This window comes from Pseudophryne corroboree, chromosome 3 (genome assembly GCF_028390025.1).
Source record: "Pseudophryne corroboree isolate aPseCor3 chromosome 3, aPseCor3.hap2, whole genome shotgun sequence".
Taxonomy (NCBI): Eukaryota; Metazoa; Chordata; class Amphibia; order Anura; family Myobatrachidae; genus Pseudophryne; species Pseudophryne corroboree.
Window position 1 is genome coordinate 473628408 of NC_086446.1, and position 21238 is coordinate 473649645.

Here is a 21238-nt window from a genome sequence, read left to right on the forward strand (position 1 = left end):
GGTGTGCCGCACGTAAAAAAAGGTTGAAAATCACTGCTCTACAGAATATTCCAATGTCCTCATTATATTTAATCAAGGCGCACATCCCCTCCGGTAGCAGTAATACCATTATCACATTGTTTAAGAGCAAATCTTAAGGACTGAGGCAGGAAGAGTCGGTTGAGGAAATATGTCATATCCACAATTTCCTGTGAGTCTGCCTGTGAGCAAAGATATTCACATATTGTTTTGTATTCCCAGACCTGCACTGGGGAACTGATTAGCTCATTTGCACTAGCCACTGCATTTGCAATACAGGGATCTATTGCTAACATTGTGGACAGTGTTACTCCGTGGATTGCCTTTCGTGGGGGGGTTTTTTGTTCTGGATTGTGGGCAAGAGTTTTTTTCCCAATGTCGAGATGTATTTATTTTTAGGTTTGCTCACATTAGGATGTAAGTATTGTACTATACTATTATAAACAGTTGAAACTATAGTTTCTGAAAAGTAACCAATTTTTGTTTTACTTTATCAGTTGGGTCCATCAACGGTCAGCCTTTCGGTGAGTACACAAATTATTTTTCTTGCATCCTGGATTAGCATTTTGTGAGCAGCCTTTATACAGGTGGTGAGGCGGAAAGGGAAGGGTGCTCTCTCTATACGTATACGTAGTTTGGGCTAGAATGTTAATATACATTATGATTGATTGAACTGTTCTGCTGTTCTACTGAGCTAACACCTGTGTCTTGTCATTCATTTCTTTAGATTGTAGGCTCTTGCAAGTAAAGCTCTCCATGTTTCACTGAATCTCATGAGCATTGTCATTATATTTCTAAACATTTTACCCGTTTACTTGTTAGCCATTTAGTTTACAGCAGTCTTTCCCAATGTCAGTCCTCAGGGACACCTAACAGTGCATGTTTTACAGATCTCCTCAATATCACAAGTGAAATCATTAGCTCAACTTGTGGATATTTTAAAATGGTCAGCCAGTAATGGACACATCTGTGCACCAACTGGAGATCTGGAAAACATGCAGTTAGGGGTCCCAGGGGACCTTACTGGGGATACATTGGTTTAGAGGGTGATGTTATAATTTTGTGATTGTTCCTTTGATTTTACTTAGCTCAGTAATGCCGTCACTCAATAAGAAGCGGTTACATGCTTTTTAAATTCATTTATTTATTATGTCCTCTGGAGATGATATTAGCGCAGAGATTTTTTTAAATCAATTTTTGCTACTTTTTTTCTTTTAATGCTTTGCTAGCTTTATTGACTTGCAGATTGATATCCTCTTTAGTTAGTTAAATTACATAGCACCAAGTGAAAAGAGTCGACTGTCCAGATCTTTTTGTATATAGCTCAGTAATATGCTTTATTCTGTTATTGCCGACAAGTGATCTTCTTATGGTATGTCACAGATTATTTCATTTGTGAATTTATGAGATCGGGATGGACACAAAAATATAAACGGATGGTACTCTCATGATTTTGGGAGTATAATTATGGCATTTACACAGGGTACTGACTCATATGCCTCAATAGAAACTTCCGATTAGTAAGTACTGCAGAATATATGTGTAGATAATAGTAATTGTGGTCCTCTCACCCTCTGCATCGTTGTATGTTCGTGTACTGTTATCATGGTATATTAAATTTGTGTATTATTCCCATGCACAGAAAGTTGGGTGATATGTCAAGAAGCATAAAACATAAGACATAAAAGGCAAGGTATATGACAAGTGTTGTAATGAACATGCAGGAAAAGATCTAGGGACAAAGGTAGATGATATGGGAAAATACAACATAAAGGAGGTGAGAACATCCTGCTCGTGAAAGTTTACAATCTAATGGGAAAAGGTATGGCTGAGACTTAGGGGTGTGAAACTGAGTGAGAATGTAAGCATACAGATCCTGGGTAATTGAAGATGGAGGTCATGCTATAATGAACTGGTAAAGTCTATAAGGAGTGTTTAAAACATTTAAGACTGGTGGAAAGGTGAATGGTGGGGAGAGGCACAGGAGAAGTCTTGGAAGCGGATGTGTCATGTAATGAACAATTTGAAGTTGAAGCACAAGTCATTGAGGGAGGAAATATGGAGAGAGACGTGTGGTGGGGTGTTGTTGTTGAGAGCTTTGTAAGGGAAAGTTAGGCATTTTTATTGAATACAGTAGAGAAGGGACAGCCTTGGCAAAGGTTAATAGAGGAGGTCATTCAGATCTGATCGCTGGGCTGCGTTTTTAGCTGTCCTGCGTTCAGATAGTCGTCGCCTACAGGGGGAGTGTATTTTCGCCGTGCAAGTGAACGATCGCATGTGTAGCAGAGCTGGACTTACTCTTCCAGTGCGATTGATTCCTGCTGATCGGGGCCGGAGCTGACGTCAGACATCCCCCCCTGAAAACGCTTGAGTCCGTCTGCGTTTTTCCAGACGCTCCCTGTAAACAGTCAGTTGCCACCCACTAACGGCCTCTTCCTGTCAATGACCTTGCGAACGCCCGTGCGATCGGCTTTTTTGCACCATCCCGTCGCTGGCTGGCGATGCCTGTTGCAGTTGTCCGACGTGCCTATGCATTGCGGTGCATATGTATGCACAGTTAGGATCTGATCGCCCGCTGTGCGAAAATGCACAGCAGCGATCAGATCTGAATGATCCCCCAGAGTTGGGAAGCAGAGGTGGAACAACAGGAGAGAGAAAGTCTTGCCACAATGGTTAGGATGGATTGAAGAATGGATAATGGGTAAGACAAAGACCAGAAATGAGAATGTTGCAGTGGTCAAGACGGGAAATAATAAGAGTGTGGTTAAGAACTTTGGTAGCAACACGTGTGAGGTAGGGTCTAATATTGCCAATTTTTTTTGAAGTTGGAAGTGACAAGTTTGAAAGAGGGTCTGGATGTGGGAGGTGAAGGAGAGGGTGGTCAAAGGATGTGTCCCAAGCAGCAGACATAAGAGTTGTGGGAAATTTTAGAGACTATATAGAGAGGGATGAACCCGGTTTTAGTTATGTTGAGATTTAGGTAATAATGGGACATCCATTAGGAGTGACAGCGGGACAGTATAGAAGTAAGATGTTAGATAGGAGAGCTTGTGGGGTAAATTTACTAAGATGGGAGTTCTATTTAAGATGGGATGTTGCCCATAGCAACCAATCAGATTCCAGGTATTATCTTCTAGAAGGTGCTAGATAAATTAGAAGTAAAATCTGATTGGTTACTATGGGCAACATCCCATCTTAAATATAACTCCCATCTTAGTAAATTAACCCCTGTGTGTCATCAGCATAGAGGTGGTATTAGAGACCAAAGATGTATTAGATCACTCAGAAAGGAGCTGTAGAAGAGGGCCAAGGACAGAATGTTGTGGGAACACAACAGATAATGGGAGAGGCAGGAATGTGGAGCTAGAGGTACAATTAGGACATAATGATCCTACAAAGGTCAATGAAGTGAAGGGTGTGCAGGAGAAAGTGACAGAGAATAAAAATCCCCTTTGACTTTGCAGAGAGAAGATATTTCTTTATTTAGATAAAGATTTTTAATGTGTATCATCTGCACTTGCTTCAAATGTACTTGCATATAAATGTTGGGATTGCCTAAGCTGTTTTATGGTCCCATAGCTTCTGCAGTGCAGACCTCAGATTTCATAATACAGACCCAAGTAGATTACTTACAACTCCTATGGTCCCACATCTCCTAGCAAGCTGGAAATGATGCTTGGTTGTGATGTAAAGATGTCATACAGAGGGATTTAGAGGTGAGAATTATGAGGAGTTGTTTAAAATGTGCAAGCATCTTACAGATGATTGCTTAAGGCTTGTAAAATGCACTTTTTAGAGATAATACCTTAACCCATTGGTCCCAAAACTTTGTTTTGTGGCTCCTTGGGGTGCCTTGGGGCACTTGCAGGGTTGCCCTGGATTGGTGGCCTAGCGGTGCAGTGAAAAAAATTCCAATACTCTAGGGCACCATGATTCAAAAAAGTTTGGGAACCACTGCCTTAACCAATCATGTCACACCACAATGACTTTTAACAATCGCAAATAAAGTCATATTTTAGTATAGGTTATAGGAGTACTATGAGTTCATTCCATCAACCAATTAGTATGATGACTTGATACTAAAGTCCCTGTAATAGTTTGCTGTGCTTTGGTGCATACGTTTTATGGAATAAAAAGCTGGAATATAATTGAAATTTTCAATCATACAAAGTAACTATTTGGGTTGTACATAGTGTTCATTCTAGCACCCTGCACGTAATCAGTGAGGAGGGCATAGTTTAATGTTTAAGGGCAAAACTTTATATGTGATGTATCTATAGGTAATGTACAGTAGTTGTAGCAATACATCACGTCTTAAATTATGAACTTCAAAATGGAAACATGCCCTCCTCACTGGTTACCAGTTTGGGTTGGGAGGCATGCTCAAAATGTTCCCCACATTTTTCTATTATTATTACAAAATGCTGCCCTTAACAAAATGAAAAGACACTTTTCTATGCATGGTATACCACACAAGCTATTTACTAACCATGCCATGTATTTCATGAGTGGTGAGCTCAAGACTTTCACCAGGGAATGGGATGTCTCAGGGAGCATTTTGTGCATGCTTCACAGCTTGACAGGGCCACCAGGCAGAGACATAGATTGTGTTGTCATAGGTGGCCTGGCCAAAAGGCAGATCAGTATGGGCCCAGTCTGATTTATCTCTTTTAACCTTTTATGTTAAGAGGAGCAAACCAAGTACTGAGGAACACATTACATTCTATGGTAAAGGGGGCTGCTAAAGGCAAAGACAATGACTGTAGCGGCTGATTTATCAGTGTCTCTGGAGACTGCTGCCTCAAAATGGGCTATTTGCAGTTTTGTCATAAACCCCAGTTTGACTTAGATTGTCACAGACCAAATTTGATCCTTGCTAGTGGTTCTATTCTAGAAAGTGTTGTTTGTCATGTTAAATCCCTGCTGGAGAATCTCCTGGACCTTCTGGAGAGGTTTTCAGACAGTTACAAATCTATTGAGGCTATGGGACATCTGTTGCACATTCATACATTGAGACCCTGGGATGTCTGTACATTAACCCAGGCAGATACGTCATCACAGAACTATTATGTACTCTTTGAGACAGGATGGGAGGTTTTCTGAAGAGTATTGTGCAGTGTTTAAATGTGAAGTTACTGATTCTCAGCGCAATAACCCTACCCTTCAACACAATTGTTCAGTACTCTTATTCTTATACTTTGAAAATACCATGAAACTAGACAATGAAATTGATTGCACGCTTACTGTAGGGAGAGGAAGCTGGAAAGCATTCTCTACTTCCATTTATTCTGTCTTTAACTCTGTCCAGCACAAACCACAGTATCCTCTGAAAATGCAGGCAGCGAGATAGGTCCACAGAAACCCAACAGTAAACCCAGTAGATCAGGTAGCTCCTAAAAACAATTGACAGACTATATATACCCGTTAAACTTTCTTGGCTAAGGTCCTCAACCAGGTGGAACCTCTGATACTCGGTATCCCTGTCTTTGGTGGGGACCTGAACTTGAGTGTTCAACCAGAGATTGACGTCTCGGGTCTCTCTACTAGACGCTCCTTTAAGTGGCAAGTGAGGCGCTCCCTCCATGAGCACCAGCTGGTCGATACCTGGAGACTCCCAACACCCGACTGACAGAAACTGCACGTTTTACTCTCGGCCACATGATGTTTACTCTAGAATAGATTACCTGTTCTTACCACATAGATTTCTTCACCTTCTTCAGCATTCTGACATTGGTATTGCTACATGGTCGGACCACTCCCCTGTCTCCTTAACACTGTTGACCTCGTACCCTTTTTCTAAGCAATGCATATGACGTTTGAACTAACAAATTCTGACCGACCCTCGCTGTAGATCTCAGCTGGAATCAGCTCTTCATGAATATTTTTCTACTAATGAAACGCCTGAGATCTCCAGTCGACGGTCTGGGAAGCCCATAAATGTGTGCTCCGGGGCAAATTGATTCACTGGCCTCAATGTTGAAGAAGGAGAAGACTAAGCAAAAGCTAGCTCTCTTGCAGAGGCTTCAATCTTTAGAGACCTCTCATAAGACACTCCCTTCTGCCCAGCTTCTCGATGACTTGACCGCTACCAGAGCAGCTCTGAATGAACTTCTCTATGACACTGTTAGGCAGGACTTTTTTTTTATGTAGGAATCGATTTTTCCAGTGGGGTAATAAGCCAGGCAAGTACTTATATATATATATATATATACAGACTATTAAGGACCCTGTGGGTGGGACTCACACACTTTCCAGAGATATTGCCAATACATTTCATTCTTATTATACAAAGCTGTACAATTTTCGTGACCCTAAATCCCCGGAGGAGATTATTTCCTTTCAGGATGATGTTGCTCAGTATCTACGTGACGTGGGCTTTCCTACGCTCACTGAAGAGGATAAGTCGTGGTTGGATTCTCCTTTTTCCCTGACTGAGCTGGAGAGGGCCCTTCAGTCGACACCATCTGGGAAAAGCCCGAGCCCTGACTGTTTTTCTGTTACCTACTATAAGTCATTCCAGGCTCTCTTACTCCCTAAAATGCTTCTGGCCTTTAATACGGTCACAGGTGATCGTTTTTTTTCCCCTCAAGCCCTCGAGGCACATATTACCATTATTCATAAGGTAGGCAAGGACCCCGCCCAGTGCTCCAGTTATCGCCCAATATCATTACTTAACGTAGATATTAAATTATTTGCTAAACTCCTTGCTAATCGGCTCAAGTCTCTTCTCCCTAACGTCATGCATTCGGATCAGGTGGGCTTTGTCCTAGGAAGGGAAGCTCGGGACAATACTACTAAGGTCATAGATCTGATACATCTGGCCACCAGTGGTCCTGTCCCAGTTATCCTTCTCTCTACTGATGCCGAAAAGGCTTTTGTCAGGGTGGACTGGCTGTTTATGCAGGGCGTCCTGAAACATTTGGTCTTGGGTCCCGGATGCCTACATAGAATATTGTCTCTTTACCACCTTCCCTCAGCTCAGATCAGGGTTAATGGTGTTTTATCTGAACCAGTGAGGATTGGCAATGGCACGAGACAAGGCTGTCCTCTATCCCCATTAATCTTCGTCCTCTGTATGGAGGCCTTGGCGCGCGCTATTAGGGCCAGTCCCAGTGTGACGGGTCTTCAGATTAAGGGTGTAGATTACAAACTGGCCTTATTCGCCGATGACCTTCTGGCAGTTCTCTCCAACCCGGTCATCTCCATCCCTAACCTATTGGCAGAATTCCAAAGATTTGGTACTTTATCTAACTTCAAGGTTAACTATTCGAAGTCTGTTGCGGTTAACCTAACAGCTCCCTCCCTTTCTATAGCCGTGCTGCAACAATCATTTGCATTTGCATGGCATGCTTCTAGTCTCAAATACCTTGGGGTTGTTCTTGATATGAACCTCTCCAAGTTGTTTGCTAATAATTTTAAACTCCTACTCCAGACACTGCGATTGGAATTGGGGAACTGGACAAATAAGACTTTCTCTGACGTCCTAGTGGATGCTGGGAACTCCGTAAGGACCATGGGGAATAGACGGGCTCCGCAGGAGACTGGGCACTCTAAAAGAAAGATTAGGTACTATCTGGTGTGCACTGGCTCCTCCCTCTATGCCCCTCCTCCAGACCTCAGTTAGATTTCTGTGCCCAGCCGAGCTGGATGCACACTAGGGGCTCTCCTGAGCTCCTAGAAAGAAAGTATATGTTAGTTTTTTTATTTTACAGTGAGACCTGCTGGCAACAGGCTCACTGCAACGAGGGACTAAGGGGAGAAGAAGCGAACCTACCTGCTTGCAGCTAGCTTGGGCTTCTTAGGCTACTGGACACCATTAGCTCCAGAGGGATCGACCGCAGGACCCGTCCTTGGTGTTCGTTCCCGAAGCCGCGCCGCCGTCCCCCTTACAGAGCCAGAAGCATGAAGATGGTCCGGAAAATCGGCGGCAGAAGACTTCAGTCTTCACCAAGGTAGTGCACAGCACTGCAGCTGTGCGCCATTGCTCCTCATACACACTTCACACTCCGGTCACTGAGGGTGCAGGGCGCTGGGGGGGGGGGCCTGAGCAGCAATAAAAACACCTTGGCTGGCAAAATAATCACAATATATAGCCCCAGAGGCTATATATGTGATAATTACCCCTGCCAGAATCCATAGAAAAACGGGAGAAAAGTCCGCGAAAAAGGGGCGGAGCTATCTCCCTCGGCACACTGGCGCCATTTTCTCTTCACAGTGTAGCTGGAAGACAGCTCCCCAGGCTCTCCCCTGTAGTTTTCAGGCTCAAAGGGTTAAAAAGAGAGGGGGGGGCACTAAATTTAGGCGCAATATTGTTTATACAAGCAGCTATTGGGGAAAATTCACTCAGTGATAGTGTTTATCCCTACATTATATAGCGCTCTGGTGTGTGCTGGCATACTCTCTCTCTGTCTCCCCAAAGGGCTGTGTGGGGTCCTGTCCTCAGTCAGAGCATTCCCTGTGTGTGCGCGGTGTGTCGGTACGGCTGTGTCGACATGTTTGATGAGGAGGCTTATGTGGAGGCGGAGCAGATGCCGATAAATGGGATGTCGCCCCCTGTGGGCCGACACCAGAGTGGATGGATAGGTGGAAGGTATTAACCGACAGTGTCAACTCCTTACATAAAAGGCTGGATGACGTAACAGCTATGGGACAGCCGGCTTCTCAGCCCGCGCCTGCCCAGGCGTCTCAAAGGCCATCAGGGGCTCAAAAACACCCGCTCCTTCAGATGGCAGACACAGATGTCGACACGGAGTCTGACTCCAGTGTCGACGAGGTTGAGACATATACACAATCCACTAGGAACATCCGTTACATGATCCCGGCAATAAAAAATGTGTTACACATTTCTGACATTAACCCAAGTACCACTAAAAAAGGGTTTTATGTTTGGGGAGAAAAAGCAGGCAGTGTTTTGTTCCCCCATCAAATGAGTGAATGAAGTGTGAAAAAGCGTGGGTTCCCCCGATAAGAAACTGGTAATTTCTAAAAAGTTACTGATGGCGTACCTTTTCCCGCCAGAGGATAAGTTACGCTGGGAGATATCCCCTAGGGTGGATAAGGCGCTCACACGTTTGTCAAAAAAGGTGGCACTGCCGTCTTAGGATACGGCCACTTTGAAGGTACCTGCTGATAAAAAGCAGGAGGCTATCCTGAAGTCTGTATTTACACACTCAGGTACTAGACTGAGACCTGCAGATAGTGCTGCTGCAGCGTGGTCTGTAACCCTGTCAAACAGGGATCCTATTTTGCGAACATAAGACGTCGTCTTATATATGAGGGATGCACAAAGGGATATTTTGCCGGCTGGCATCCAGAATTAATGAAATGTCCATTCTGTCAGGAGGGTATTAGAGACCCGACACTGGACAGGTGATGCTGACTTTAAAGGGCACATAGAGCCTTATAAGGGTGAGGAATTGTTTGGGGATGGTCTCTGGGACCTCGTATCCACAGCAACAGCTGGGAAGAAAATTTTTTACCTCAGGTTTCCTCACAGCCTAAGAAAGCACTGTATTATCAGGTATAGTCCTTTCGACTTCATAAAAGCAAGCGGGTCAACGGCGCTTCCTTTCTGCACAGAGACGAGGGAAGAGGGAAAAAGCTGCACCAGTCAGCCAGTTCCCAGAATCAAAATTCTTCCCCCGCTTCCTCTGAGTCCACCGCTTGACGCGGGGGCTCCACAGGCGTAGCCAGGTACGGTGGGGGGCCGCCTCAAAAATTTCAGCGATCAGTGGGCTCGCTCACAGGTGGATCCCTGGATCCTTCAAGTAGTATCTCAGGGGTACAGGCTGGAATTCGAGGCGTCTCCCCCCCGCCGTTTCCTCAAATCTGCCTTGCCGACAACTCCCTCAGGCAGGGAGGCTGTGCTAGAGGCAATTCACAAGCTGTATTCCCAGCAGGTGATAGTCAAGGTGCCCCTACTTCAACAAGGACGGGGTTACTATTCCACACTGTTTGTGGTACCGAAACCGGACGGTTCGGTGAGACCCATTTTAAATTTGAAGTCCTTGAACACATACATAAAAAAATTCAAATTCAAGATGGAATCGCTCAGGGCGGTTATTGCAAGCCTGGAGGAGGGGGATTACATGGTATCCCTGGACATCAAGGATGCTTACCTACATGTCCCCATTTACCATCCTCACCAGGAGTACCTCAGATTTGTGGTACAGGATTGCCATTACCAATTCCAAACACTGCCGTTTGGACTGTCCACGGCACCGAGGGTCTTTACCAAGGTAATGGCAGAAATGATGATACTCCTTCGAAAAAAGGGAGTTTTTTATTATCCCGTACTTGGACGATCTCCTTATAAAGGCGAGGTCCATGGAGCAGTTGTTGGTCGGAATAGCACTATCTCGGGAAGTGCTACAACAGCACGGATGGATTCTATACATTCCAAAGTCACAGCTGGTTCCTACCACACGCCTGCTGTTCCTGGGGATGGTTCTGGACACAGAACAGAAAAAAGTGTTTCTCCCGCAGGAGAAAGCCAAGGAGCTGTCATCTCTAGTCAGAGACCTCCTGAAACCAAAACAGGTATCGGTGCATCACTGCACACGAGTCCTGGGAAAAATGGTAGCTTCTTACGAAGCAAAATTCCATTCGGCAGGTTCCATGCAAGAACCTTTCAGTGGGACCTCTTGGACAAGTGGTCGGAATCGCATCTTCAGATGCATCGGCTGATAACCCTGTCTCCAAGGACCAGGGTATCTCTACTGTGGTGGCTGCAGAGTGCTCATCTTCAAGAGGGCCTCAGATTCGGCATACAGGACTGGGTCCTGGTAACCACGGAGGCCAGCCTTCGAGGCTGGGGGGCAGTCACACAGGGAAGAAATTTGCGAGGACTTTGGTCAAGTCAGTAGTCGTCCCTACACATAAATATTCTGGAACTGAGGGCCATTTACAATGAACTAAGTCTAGCAAGGCCTCTGCTTCAAAACCAGCCGGTACTGATCCAATCAGACAACATCACGGCAGTCGCCCATGTAAACCGACAGGGCGGCACAAGAAGCAGGATGGCGATGGCAGAAGCCACAAGGATTCTCCGATGGGCGGAAAATCACGTCTTAGCACTGTCAGCAGTGTTCATTCCGGGAGTGGACAACTGGGAAGCAGACTTCCTCAGCAGACACGACCGACACCCGGGAGAGTGGGGACTTCATCCAGAAGTCTTCCAACTGTTGGTAAACCGTTGGGAAAGGCCACAGGTGGACATGATGGCGTCCCGCCTAAACAAAAAACTAGATATTGCGCCAGGTCAAGGGACCCTCAGGCAATAGCTGTGGACGCTCTAGTGACACCGTGGGTGTACCAGTCGGTTTATGTATTCCCTCCTCTGCCTCTCATACCAAAGGTACTGAGAATAATAAGAAAACGAGGAGTAAGAACGATACTCGTGGTTCCGGATGGGCCAAGAAGAGCTTGGTACCCAGAACTTCAAGAAATAATATCAGAGGACCCATGGCCTCTACCGCTCAGACAGGATCTGCTACAGCAGGGGCCCTGTCTGTTCCAAGACTTACCGCGGCTGCGTTGGACGGCATGGCGGTTGAATTCCGGATCCTAAAGCAAAAGGGCATTCCGGAGGAAGTCATTCCTACGCTGATAAAAGCCAGGAAAGAAGTAACCGCAAACCATTATCACCGTATTTGGCGAAAATATGTTGCGTGGTGTGAGGCCAGGAAGGCCCCAACAGAGGAATTTCAGCTGGGTCGTTTTCGGCACTTCCTACAGTCAGGAGTGACTATGGGCCTAAATTTGGGTTCCATTAAGGTCCAGATTTCGGCTCTGTCGATTTTCTTCCAGAAAGAACTGGCTTCACTGCCTGGAGTTCAGACATTTGTAAAGGGAGTGCTACATATTCAGCCCTTTTTTTTGTGCCTTCTGTGGCACCTTGGGATCTCAACGTGGTGTTGAGTTTCTTAAAATCACATTGGTTTGAGCCACTTAAAACTGTGGATTTGAAATATCTCACGTGGAAAGTGGTCATGTTATTGGCCTTGGCTTCGGCCAGGCGTGTGTCAGAATTGGCGGCTTTGTCATGTAAAAGCCCTTATCTGATTTTCCATATGGATAGGGCAGAATTGAGGACTCGTCCCCAGTTTCTCCCTAAGGTGGTATCAGCTTTTCACTTGAACCAAACTATTGTAGTGCCTGCGGCTACTAGGGACTTGGAAGATTCCAAGTTACTGGACGTAGTCAGGGCCTTAAAAATTAATATTTCCAGGACGGCTGGAGTCAGGAAAAATGACTCGTTTTTTATCCTGTAGGCACCCAACAAAATAGGTGCTCCTGCTTCTAAGCAGACTATTGCTCGCTGAATTTGTAGCACAATTCAGCTGGAGCATTCTGCGGCTGGATTGCCGCATCCTAAATCAGTAACAGCCCATTCCACGAGGAAAGTGGGCTCATCTTGGGCGGCTGCCCGAGGGGTCTCGGCTTTACAACTTTGCCGAGCTGCAACTTGGTCAGGGGCAAACACGTTTGCTAAATTCTACAAATTTGATACCCTGGCTGAGGAGGACCTTGAGTTCTCTCATTCGGTGCTGCAGAGTCATCCGCACTCTCCCGCCCGTTTGGGAGCTTTGGTATAATCCCCATGGTCCTTACGGAGTTCCCAGCATCCACTAGGACGTCAGAGAAAATAAGATTTTACTCACCGGTAAATCTATTTCTCGTAGTCCGTAGTGGATGCTGGGCACCCATCCCAAGTGCGGATTGTCTGCAATACTTGTATATAGTTATTGCCTAACTAAAGGGTTATTGTTGAGCCATCTGTTGAGAGGCTCAGTTATATTTCATACTCTTAACTGGGTATAGTATCACGAGTTATACGGTGTGATTGGTGTGGCTGGTATGAGTCTTACCTGGGATTCAAAATCCTTCCTTATTGTGTCAGCTCTTCCGGGCACAGTATCCTAACTGAGGTCTGGAGGAGGGGCATAGAGGGAGGAGCCAGTGCACACCAGATAGTACCTAATCTTTCTTTTAGAGTGCCCAGTCTCCTGCGGAGCCCGTCTATTCCCCATGGTCCTTACGGAGTTCCCAGCATCCACTACGGACTACGAGAAATAGATTTACCGGTGAGTAAAATCTTATTTTATCTTGGTTTGGGCGTACTAGTGTGGTGAAAATGAATGTTTTCCCCCGGGTTTTATACTTACTGCAGACCCTGCCCATACATGTCCCTAAGCAATGGTTTGGTGAGCTGCATAATATAGTGAGGGATTTTGTTTGGGGTGGACGGAAGCCTCGTTTTAAGCATGCCATTTTATTTAGACGTAAGAATATGGGGAGCCTTCAACTCCCACACTTCCCTACTTACTATGATGCAATCATGCTCGGTCGAGTTATGGACTGGACAAGGACAGGGGATTCTAGGCAATGGGTTTAGTTGGAGAACCACTCTGTCTCTACGGCCCTCTCCATGTACCCATGGAGATCCAAGGTGCCTGTTTTGTCTCACCCTACCATAGGTCCCACGCTGAATAGATGGAACAAATTGAGGAAGTATCCTTGGATTTCTTCCCATTTCTCACCCCTCACTCCGCTATTCGATAACCCGGACTTCCCTCCAGATTCCTCTAGTATTGCCTTTAGTAATTGGATAACAAAAGGGGTCTCCAGGGTCGGCCAGCTGGTGGAGTCCGGACAGATGTTACCTTTTGGCTCCCTTCAGGCCAAGTGGGCTCTGCCGGCTGCAGAGATTTGGCGATATCTTCAGCTGAAACATTTTATACAAAGTAGAGATGTGCGATTGGCCTGCAGTAGACCATTGTCCATTTTTAAAGATGTGTGCCTGACACCTACACATCCTACTCATTTCCTCTCTTCATGCTATAAACTGCTGATTGGGAATGCATACCCTGAACCCCCCAAGTTCCTGGGAAACTGGGAACGTGACTTGGGGGTCTCCTTCACCCACAAGGACGGCTTAAGATTTTTGATAATTCCTTTGCCAGCTCCATTAGTTATTCAGTGTTTGAGACTCACTATAAGGTGATCTCTCGGTGGTACAGATGCCTGCAAATTTTAGCTAAAATGTTTCCTGCTGTGCCCGATACCTATTGGCGTTGCAATTCTGCTGTGGGTTCGCCCTTACATATCTGGTGGGACTGTGGTGCATTACATCCCTTTTGGGAGAAAGTGGTTTCTCTTTCTGCATTAATCTTAGGCTGTGCGGTTCCCCCCGATCCTTCCTTTTGGCTTCTAAATCTGTACCCTGGGCCTTCACCGCTGTATAAAAAATCCCTGCTTAAATTCCTTAATAGCGCAGCAAAAGCAGTTATACCAGTCTCTGAAGGACTGGTTTGCTAGAATCGATTTATATATGGATATGGAAGACCTACGTCTCGGAGTTGATAAATACCATGACTTTAGCACCACTTGGCTTCCATGGATCGAGTTTAAATCGTCCGCCAACTACACAACTGCACTAGTCTGAGATCTAGGTTCTTTAGGATGAACATTCCCCTGATCCCTTCCTTGTCCCCTCCCACCCTCCCCTCCCCCTTTGTATTGTCTTTGTTTTTAATTTGATTTTTCCCCCTCTTTGCAATGTTTGTTGCTGTTTTTGTCTATAGACTATGGTATTGGCTATGATTCTATTGGTATTTTGTTGTGTTTTTTGATCTGATTTCCGTAACTGTATTTGCTTAATGGATGCTTTCTGATGGAAGATTTTTTTTGTTTGTTATATTGTTTGTTTTTCTTTGCTCTATTATAAAACAATAAATATATATTGTAAAAAAAAACAAAAAAACTTTCTTGGCAATTTGATGCTGCTAATGTCTTATCTAGGAAAATTCCAGCATCTTCAGACGCAGCAGTAGATCATAGAAGGCGGCAGGAGGCATCTATTTACAACTATGGCAATAGCATATTTTAACACAGCTGCTGTGTATAAAGTCGCAGCAGCTGTGTTATGCATCCATCTCTGATTTAGGCCCTGTTTTATTCAAATATGCAGAGAGAGTAAAGGGCCCTACACACTGGCCGACATCAGCCAAAGATATGAACGATCTCGTTCATAAATGAACGAGATACCGTTCATATCTTTGAGTGTGGGGGCTCCGGGGATGAACGATGCGCGGCCCCGCGCTCGTTCATCGCTGGTCCCCCGTCGGCTGTACATGCAGGCCAATATGGACGATCTCGTCCATATTTGCCTGCACTTCAATGCAGCCGGGTGACGGGGGGAGTGAAGAAACTTCACTCTTCCCGTCACTGGCCCCCCGCCGCCGGGTGGCCCGTCGGCCGTATCCGCCGTCGGGCAGCTCGGCGGCGGATCGGCCAATGTGTAGGGCCTATTAGATTTGGGTGCTGGGTGTGTTCAAACTGAAATCTAAATTGCAGTGTAAAATCAAAGCTGTCTAGCATTTGTTGGCTACAAGCAAAAGCAGCCAGTATTTACCCTGCACAGAAAAAATACAACCCACCCAAATCTAAATTTCTCTGCACATGTTACATCTGCCCACCTGCAGTGCAACATGATTTTGCTTTATTTAAAAATATGAATCAGGCCCTTAGTCATCTATTGTGTGCTGAGTTATATCACAGTTTACCTAGGAATCTGCAAAAGTTTTGGCTACTACGATGGTATTTTATTTTTGGGAATTAGTGAAAAAGTATCAGTCCCCCTTTCCCTATCTCGCTGTGTGTGTAATCTCATACTATTACCCTATTGTATTGTAAATGAACTGTAGAATCATCAGACTGTATTATATTCTGTGATGGATCAGTGTATGGATCAGGATGATCATCCTATTTTCTCTAACGTCCTAGTGGATGCTGGGGACTCCGTCAGGACCATGGGGATTAGCGGCTCCGCAGGAGACAGGGCACAAAAATAAAGCTTTAGGATCAGGTGGTGTGCACTGGCTCCTCCCCCTATGACCCTCCTCCAAGCCTCAGTTAGGTTTTTGTGCCCGTCCGAGCAGGGTGCAATCTAGGTGGCTCTCCTAAAGAGCTGCTTAGAAAAAGTTTTTAGGTTTTTTATTTTCAGTGAGTCCTGCTGGCAACAGGCTCACTGCAACGAGGGACTTAGGGGAGAAGAAGTGAACTCACCTGCGTGCAGGATGGATTGGCTTCTTAGGCTACTGGACACCATTAGCTCCAGAGGGATCGAACACAGGCCCAGCCATGGAGTCCGGTCCCGGAGCCGCGCCGCCGACCCCCTTATAGATGCCGAAAAGCGAAGAGGTCCAGAAACCGGCGGCAGAAGACTTTTCAGTCTTCATGAGGTAGCGCACAGCACTGCAGCTGTGCGCCATTGTTGTCACACACTTCACACCAGCGGTCACGGAGGGTGCAGGGCGCTGCAGGGGGCGCCCTGGGCAGCAATGAGAATACCTTGTTCTGGCTAAAAAATACATCACATATAGCCCTTGGGGCTATATGGATGTATTTAACCCCTGCCAGGTCTCACAAACTCCGGAGAAGAGCCCGCCGAAATAGGGGGCGGGGCCTATCTCCTCAGCACACAGCGCCATTTTCCTGCTCAGCTCCGCTGCGAGGAAGGCTCCCAGGACTCTCCCCTGCACTGCACTACAGAAACAGGGTAAAAAAGAGAGGGGGGGGCACTTTTTTTTGGCGTTTTTGATATATATTAAGCTGCTATAAGGGAGACAACACTTCTATAGGGTTGTTCCTATATATTTATAGCGCTTGGGTGTGTGCTGGCAAACTCTCCCTCTGTCTCCCCAAAGGGCTAGTGGGGTCCTGTCTTCGATAAGAGCATTCCCTGTGTGTCTGCTGTGTGTCGGTACGTGTGTGTCGACATGTATGAGGACGATGTTGGTGTGGAGGCGGAGCAATTGCCGGTAATGGTGATGTCACCCCCTAGGGAGTCGACACCGGAATGGATGGCTTTATTTATGGAATTACGTGATAATGTCAGCACATTACAGTCGGTAGACCCAGACACGGACACCGAATCTAGTGTCGACGGTGAAGAAACAAACGTATTTTCCAGTAGGGCCACACGTTATATGATCACGGCAATGAAGGAGGCTTTACATATCTCTGATACTGCATGTACCACAAAAAGGGGTATTATGTGGGGTCTGAAAAAACTACCTGTAGTTTTTCCTGAATCAGACGAATTGAATGAAGTGTGTGATGAAGCGTGGGTTAACCCCGATAGAAAACTGCTAATTTCAAAGAAGTTATTGGCATTATATCCTTTCCCGCCAGAGGTTAGGGCGCGCTGGGAAACACCCCCTAGGGTGGATAAGGCGCTCACACGCTTATCAAAACAAGTGGCGTTACCGTCTCCTGAAACGGCCGCCCTCAAGGATCCAGCAGATAGGAGGCTGGAAACTACCCTGAAAAGTATATACACTCATACTGGTGTTATACTGCGACCAGCCATCGCCTCTGCATGGATGTGCAGTGCTGGGGTGGTTTGGTCGGATTCCCTGACTGAAAATATTGATACCCTGGATAGGGACAGTATTTTACTGACTATAGAGCATTTAAAGGATGCATTTCTATATATGCGAGATGCACAGAGGGATATTTGCACTCTGGCATCGAGAGTAAGTGCGATGTCCATATCTGCCAGAAGAAGTTTATGGACGCGACAATGGTCAGGTGATGCGGATTCCAAACGGCATATGGAAGTATTGCCGTATAAGGGGGAGGAATTATTTGGGGTCGGTCTATCGGATTTGGTGGCCACGGCAACAGCCGGGAAATCCACCTTTTTACCTCAGGTCCCCTCCCAACAGAAAAAGACACCGTCTTTTCAGCCGCAGTCCTTTCGTTCCTATAGGAACAAGCGGGCGAAAGGACAGTCATATTTGCCCCGAGGCAAAGGAAAGGGTAAGAGAGTGCACCAAGCAGCTTCTTCCCAGGAGCAGAAGCCCCCCCCCGGCTTCTGCAAAGCCCTCAGCATGACGTTGGGGCTTTACAAGCGGACTCAGGGGCGGTGGGGGGTCGACTCAAGAATTTCAGCGCACAGTGGGCTCACTCACAGGTGGACCCCTGGATCCTGCAGATAATATCTCAGGGTTACAGGTTGGAATTCGAGAAGTCTCCCCCTCGCCGGTTCCTAAAGTCTGCTCTGCCAACGTCTCCCTCAGACAGGGCGACGGTATTGGAAGCCATTCACAAGCTGTATTCTCAGCAGGTGATAGTCAAGGTACCCCTCCTACAACAGGGAAAGGGGTATTATTCCACACTATTTGTGGTACCGAAGCCGGACGGCTCGGTAAGACCTATTCTAAATCTGAAATCTTTGAACCTGTACATACAAAAATTCAAGTTCAAGATGGAGTCACTCAGAGCAGTGATAGCGAATCTGGAAGAAGGGGACTTTATGGTGTCCCTGGACATCAAGGATGCTTACCTGCATGTCCCAATTTGCCCTTCACATCAAGGGTACCTCAGGTTCGTGGTGCAAAACTGTCATTATCAGTTTCAGACGCTGCCGTTTGGATTGTCCACGGCACCTCGGGTCTTTACCAAGGTAATGGCCGAAATGATGTTTCTTCTACGAAGAAAAGGCGTATTAATTATCCCTTACTTGGACGATCTCCTGATAAGGGCAAGGTCCAGGGAACAGCTGGGGGACGTAGTAGCACTAACCCAAATAGTGCTGCAACAGCACGGGTGGATTCTGAATTTTCCAAAATCTCAATTGACCCCGACGACACGTCTGCTGTTCCTGGGAATGATTCTGGACACGGTTCAGAAAAAGGTGTTTCTTCCGGAGGAGAAAGCCAAGGAGTTATCCGAACTTGTCAGGAACCTCCTAAAACCAGGGAAAGTGTCTGTGCATCAATGCACAAGAGTCCTGGGAAAGATGGTGGCTTCTTACGAAGCGATTCCATTCGGCAGATTCCACGCACGAACTTTTCAGTGGGATCTGCTGGACAAATGGTCCGGATCGCATCTGCAGATGCATCAGCGGATAACCTTGTCGCCACGGACAAGGGTGTCTCTTCTGTGGTGGTTGCAGAGTGCTCATCTGTTAGAGGGCCGCAGATTCGGCATACAGGACTGGGTCCTGGTGACCACGGATGCCAGTCTGAGAGGCTGGGGAGCGGTCACACAGGGAAGAAACTTCCAGGGAGTATGGTCAAACCTGGAGATGTCTCTTCACATAAATATACTGGAGCTAAGAGCGATTTACAATGCTCTAAGCCTGGCAAAACCCCTGCTTCAGGGTCAGCCGGTGTTGATCCAGTCGGACAACATCACGGCAGTCGCCCACGTAAACAGACAGGGCGGCACAAGAAGCAGGAGAGCAATGGCAGAAGCTGCAAGGATTCTTCGCTGGGCGGAAGATCATGTGATAGCACTGTCAGCAGTGTTCATTCCGGGAGTGGACAACTGGGAAGCAGACTTCCTCAGCAGACACGATTTACACCCGGGAGAGTGGGGACTTCATCCAGAAGTCTTCCACATGATTGTGAACCGTTGGGAAAAACCAAAGGTGGACATGATGGCGTCTCGCCTCAACAAAAAACTGGACAGGTATTGCGCCAGGTCAAGAGACCCTCAGGCAATAGCTGTGGACGCTCTGGTAACGCCGTGGGTGTTCCAGTCAGTGTATGTGTTTCCTTCTCTGCCTCTCATACCAAAAGTACTGAGAATTATACGGCAAAGGGGAGTAAGAACGATACTAGTGGCTCCGGATTGGCCAAGAAGAACTTGGTACCCGGAACTTCAGGAGATGCTCACGGAAGATCCGTGGCCTCTACCTCTAAGACGGGACCTGCTTCAGCAGGGACCGTGTCTATTCCAAGACTTACCGCGGCTGCGTTTGACGGCATGGCGGTTGAACGCCGAATTCTAAGGGAAAAAGGCATTCCGGAAGAGGTCATTCCTACACTGGTAAAAGCCAGGAAGGAGGTGACTGCACAACATTATCACCGCATTTGGAGAAAATATGTTGCGTGGTGTGAGGCCAGGAAGGCCCCCACGGAGGAATTTCAATTGGGTCGATTCCTACATTTCCTGCAAACAGGATTGTCTATGGGCCTCAAGTTGGGGTCCATTAAGGTTCAAATTTCGGCCCTGTCGATTTTCTTCCAGAAAGAATTGGCTTCAGTTCCTGAAGTCCAGACTTTTGTAAAAGGAGTACTACATATACAGCCCCCGGTTGTGCCCCCAGTGGCTCCGTGGGACCTTAATGTAGTTTTGGATTTTCTCAAATCCCATTGGTTTGAGCCACTCAAATCGGCGGATTTGAAATATCTTACATGGAAAGTAACCATGCTACTGGCCCTGGCTTCAGCCAGGAGAGTGTCAGAATTGGCGGCTTTATCGTATAAAAGCCCATATCTGATTTTCCATTCGGACAGGGCAGAACTGCGGACGCGTCCTCATTTTCTGCCTAAGGTGGTGTCAGCGTTTCACCTGAACCAGCCTATTGTGGTGCCTGCGGCTACTAGCGATTTGGAGGATTCCAAGTTGCTGGACGTTGTCAGGGCATTGAAAATATATATTTCAAGGACGGCTGGAGTCAGAAAATCTGACTCGCTGTTTATACTGTATGCACCCAACAAGCTGGGTGCTCCTGCTTCTAAGCAGACGATTGCTCGTTGGATTTGTAGCACAATTCAACTTGCACATTCTGTGGCAGGCCTGCCACAGCCTAAATCTGTCAAGGCCCATTCCACAAGGAAGGTGGGCTCATCCTGGGCGGCTGCCCGAGGGGTCTCGGCATTACAACTCTGCCGAGCAGCTACGTGGTCGGGGGAGAACACGTTTGTAAAATTCTACAAATTTGATACCCTGGCTAAAGAGGACCTGGAGTTCTCTCATTCGGTGCTGCAGAGTCATCCGCACTCTCCCGCCCGTTTGGGAGCTTTGGTATAATCCCCATGGTCCTGACGGAGTCCCCAGCATCCACTAGGACGTTAGAGAAAATAAGATTTTACTTACCGATAAATCTATTTCTCGTAGTCCGTAGTGGATGCTGGGCGCCCATCCCAAGTGCGGATTGTCTGCAATACTTGTACATAGTTATTGTTACAAAGAAATCGGGTTGTTATTGTTGTGAGCCGTCTGTTCAGAGGCTCCTACGTTGTCATACTGTTAACTGGGTTCAGATCACAAGTTGTACGGTGTGATTGGTGTGGCTGGTATGAGTCTTACCCGGGATTCAAAATCCTTCCTTATTGTGTACGCTCGTCCGGGCACAGTATCCTAACTGAGGCTTGGAGGAGGGTCATAGGGGGAGGAGCCAGTGCACACCACCTGATCCTAA

General features: G+C 46.6%; 1 protein-coding gene across 4 annotated transcripts in view; it reads left to right on the forward strand.

Annotated features, from left to right (window-relative positions):
• The first annotated feature begins 218 nt into the window (after positions 1–218).
• Positions 219–21238, forward strand: part of PECAM1 (platelet and endothelial cell adhesion molecule 1) — a 121344-nt gene continuing 100324 nt past the window's right edge. The window contains exons 1-2 of one of the 4 annotated variants that reach the window (XM_063960791.1): positions 219–435; positions 516–542. In XM_063960791.1, coding sequence (XP_063816861.1) covers positions 402–435; positions 516–542 — 61 coding nt within the window. In that variant the 5' untranslated portion in view covers positions 219–401. Of the gene's footprint in view, positions 436–515; positions 543–2573; positions 2720–21238 lie in introns of those variants that run through there. The other 3 variants (XM_063960788.1, XM_063960792.1, XM_063960789.1) reach the window with 3 other exon arrangements.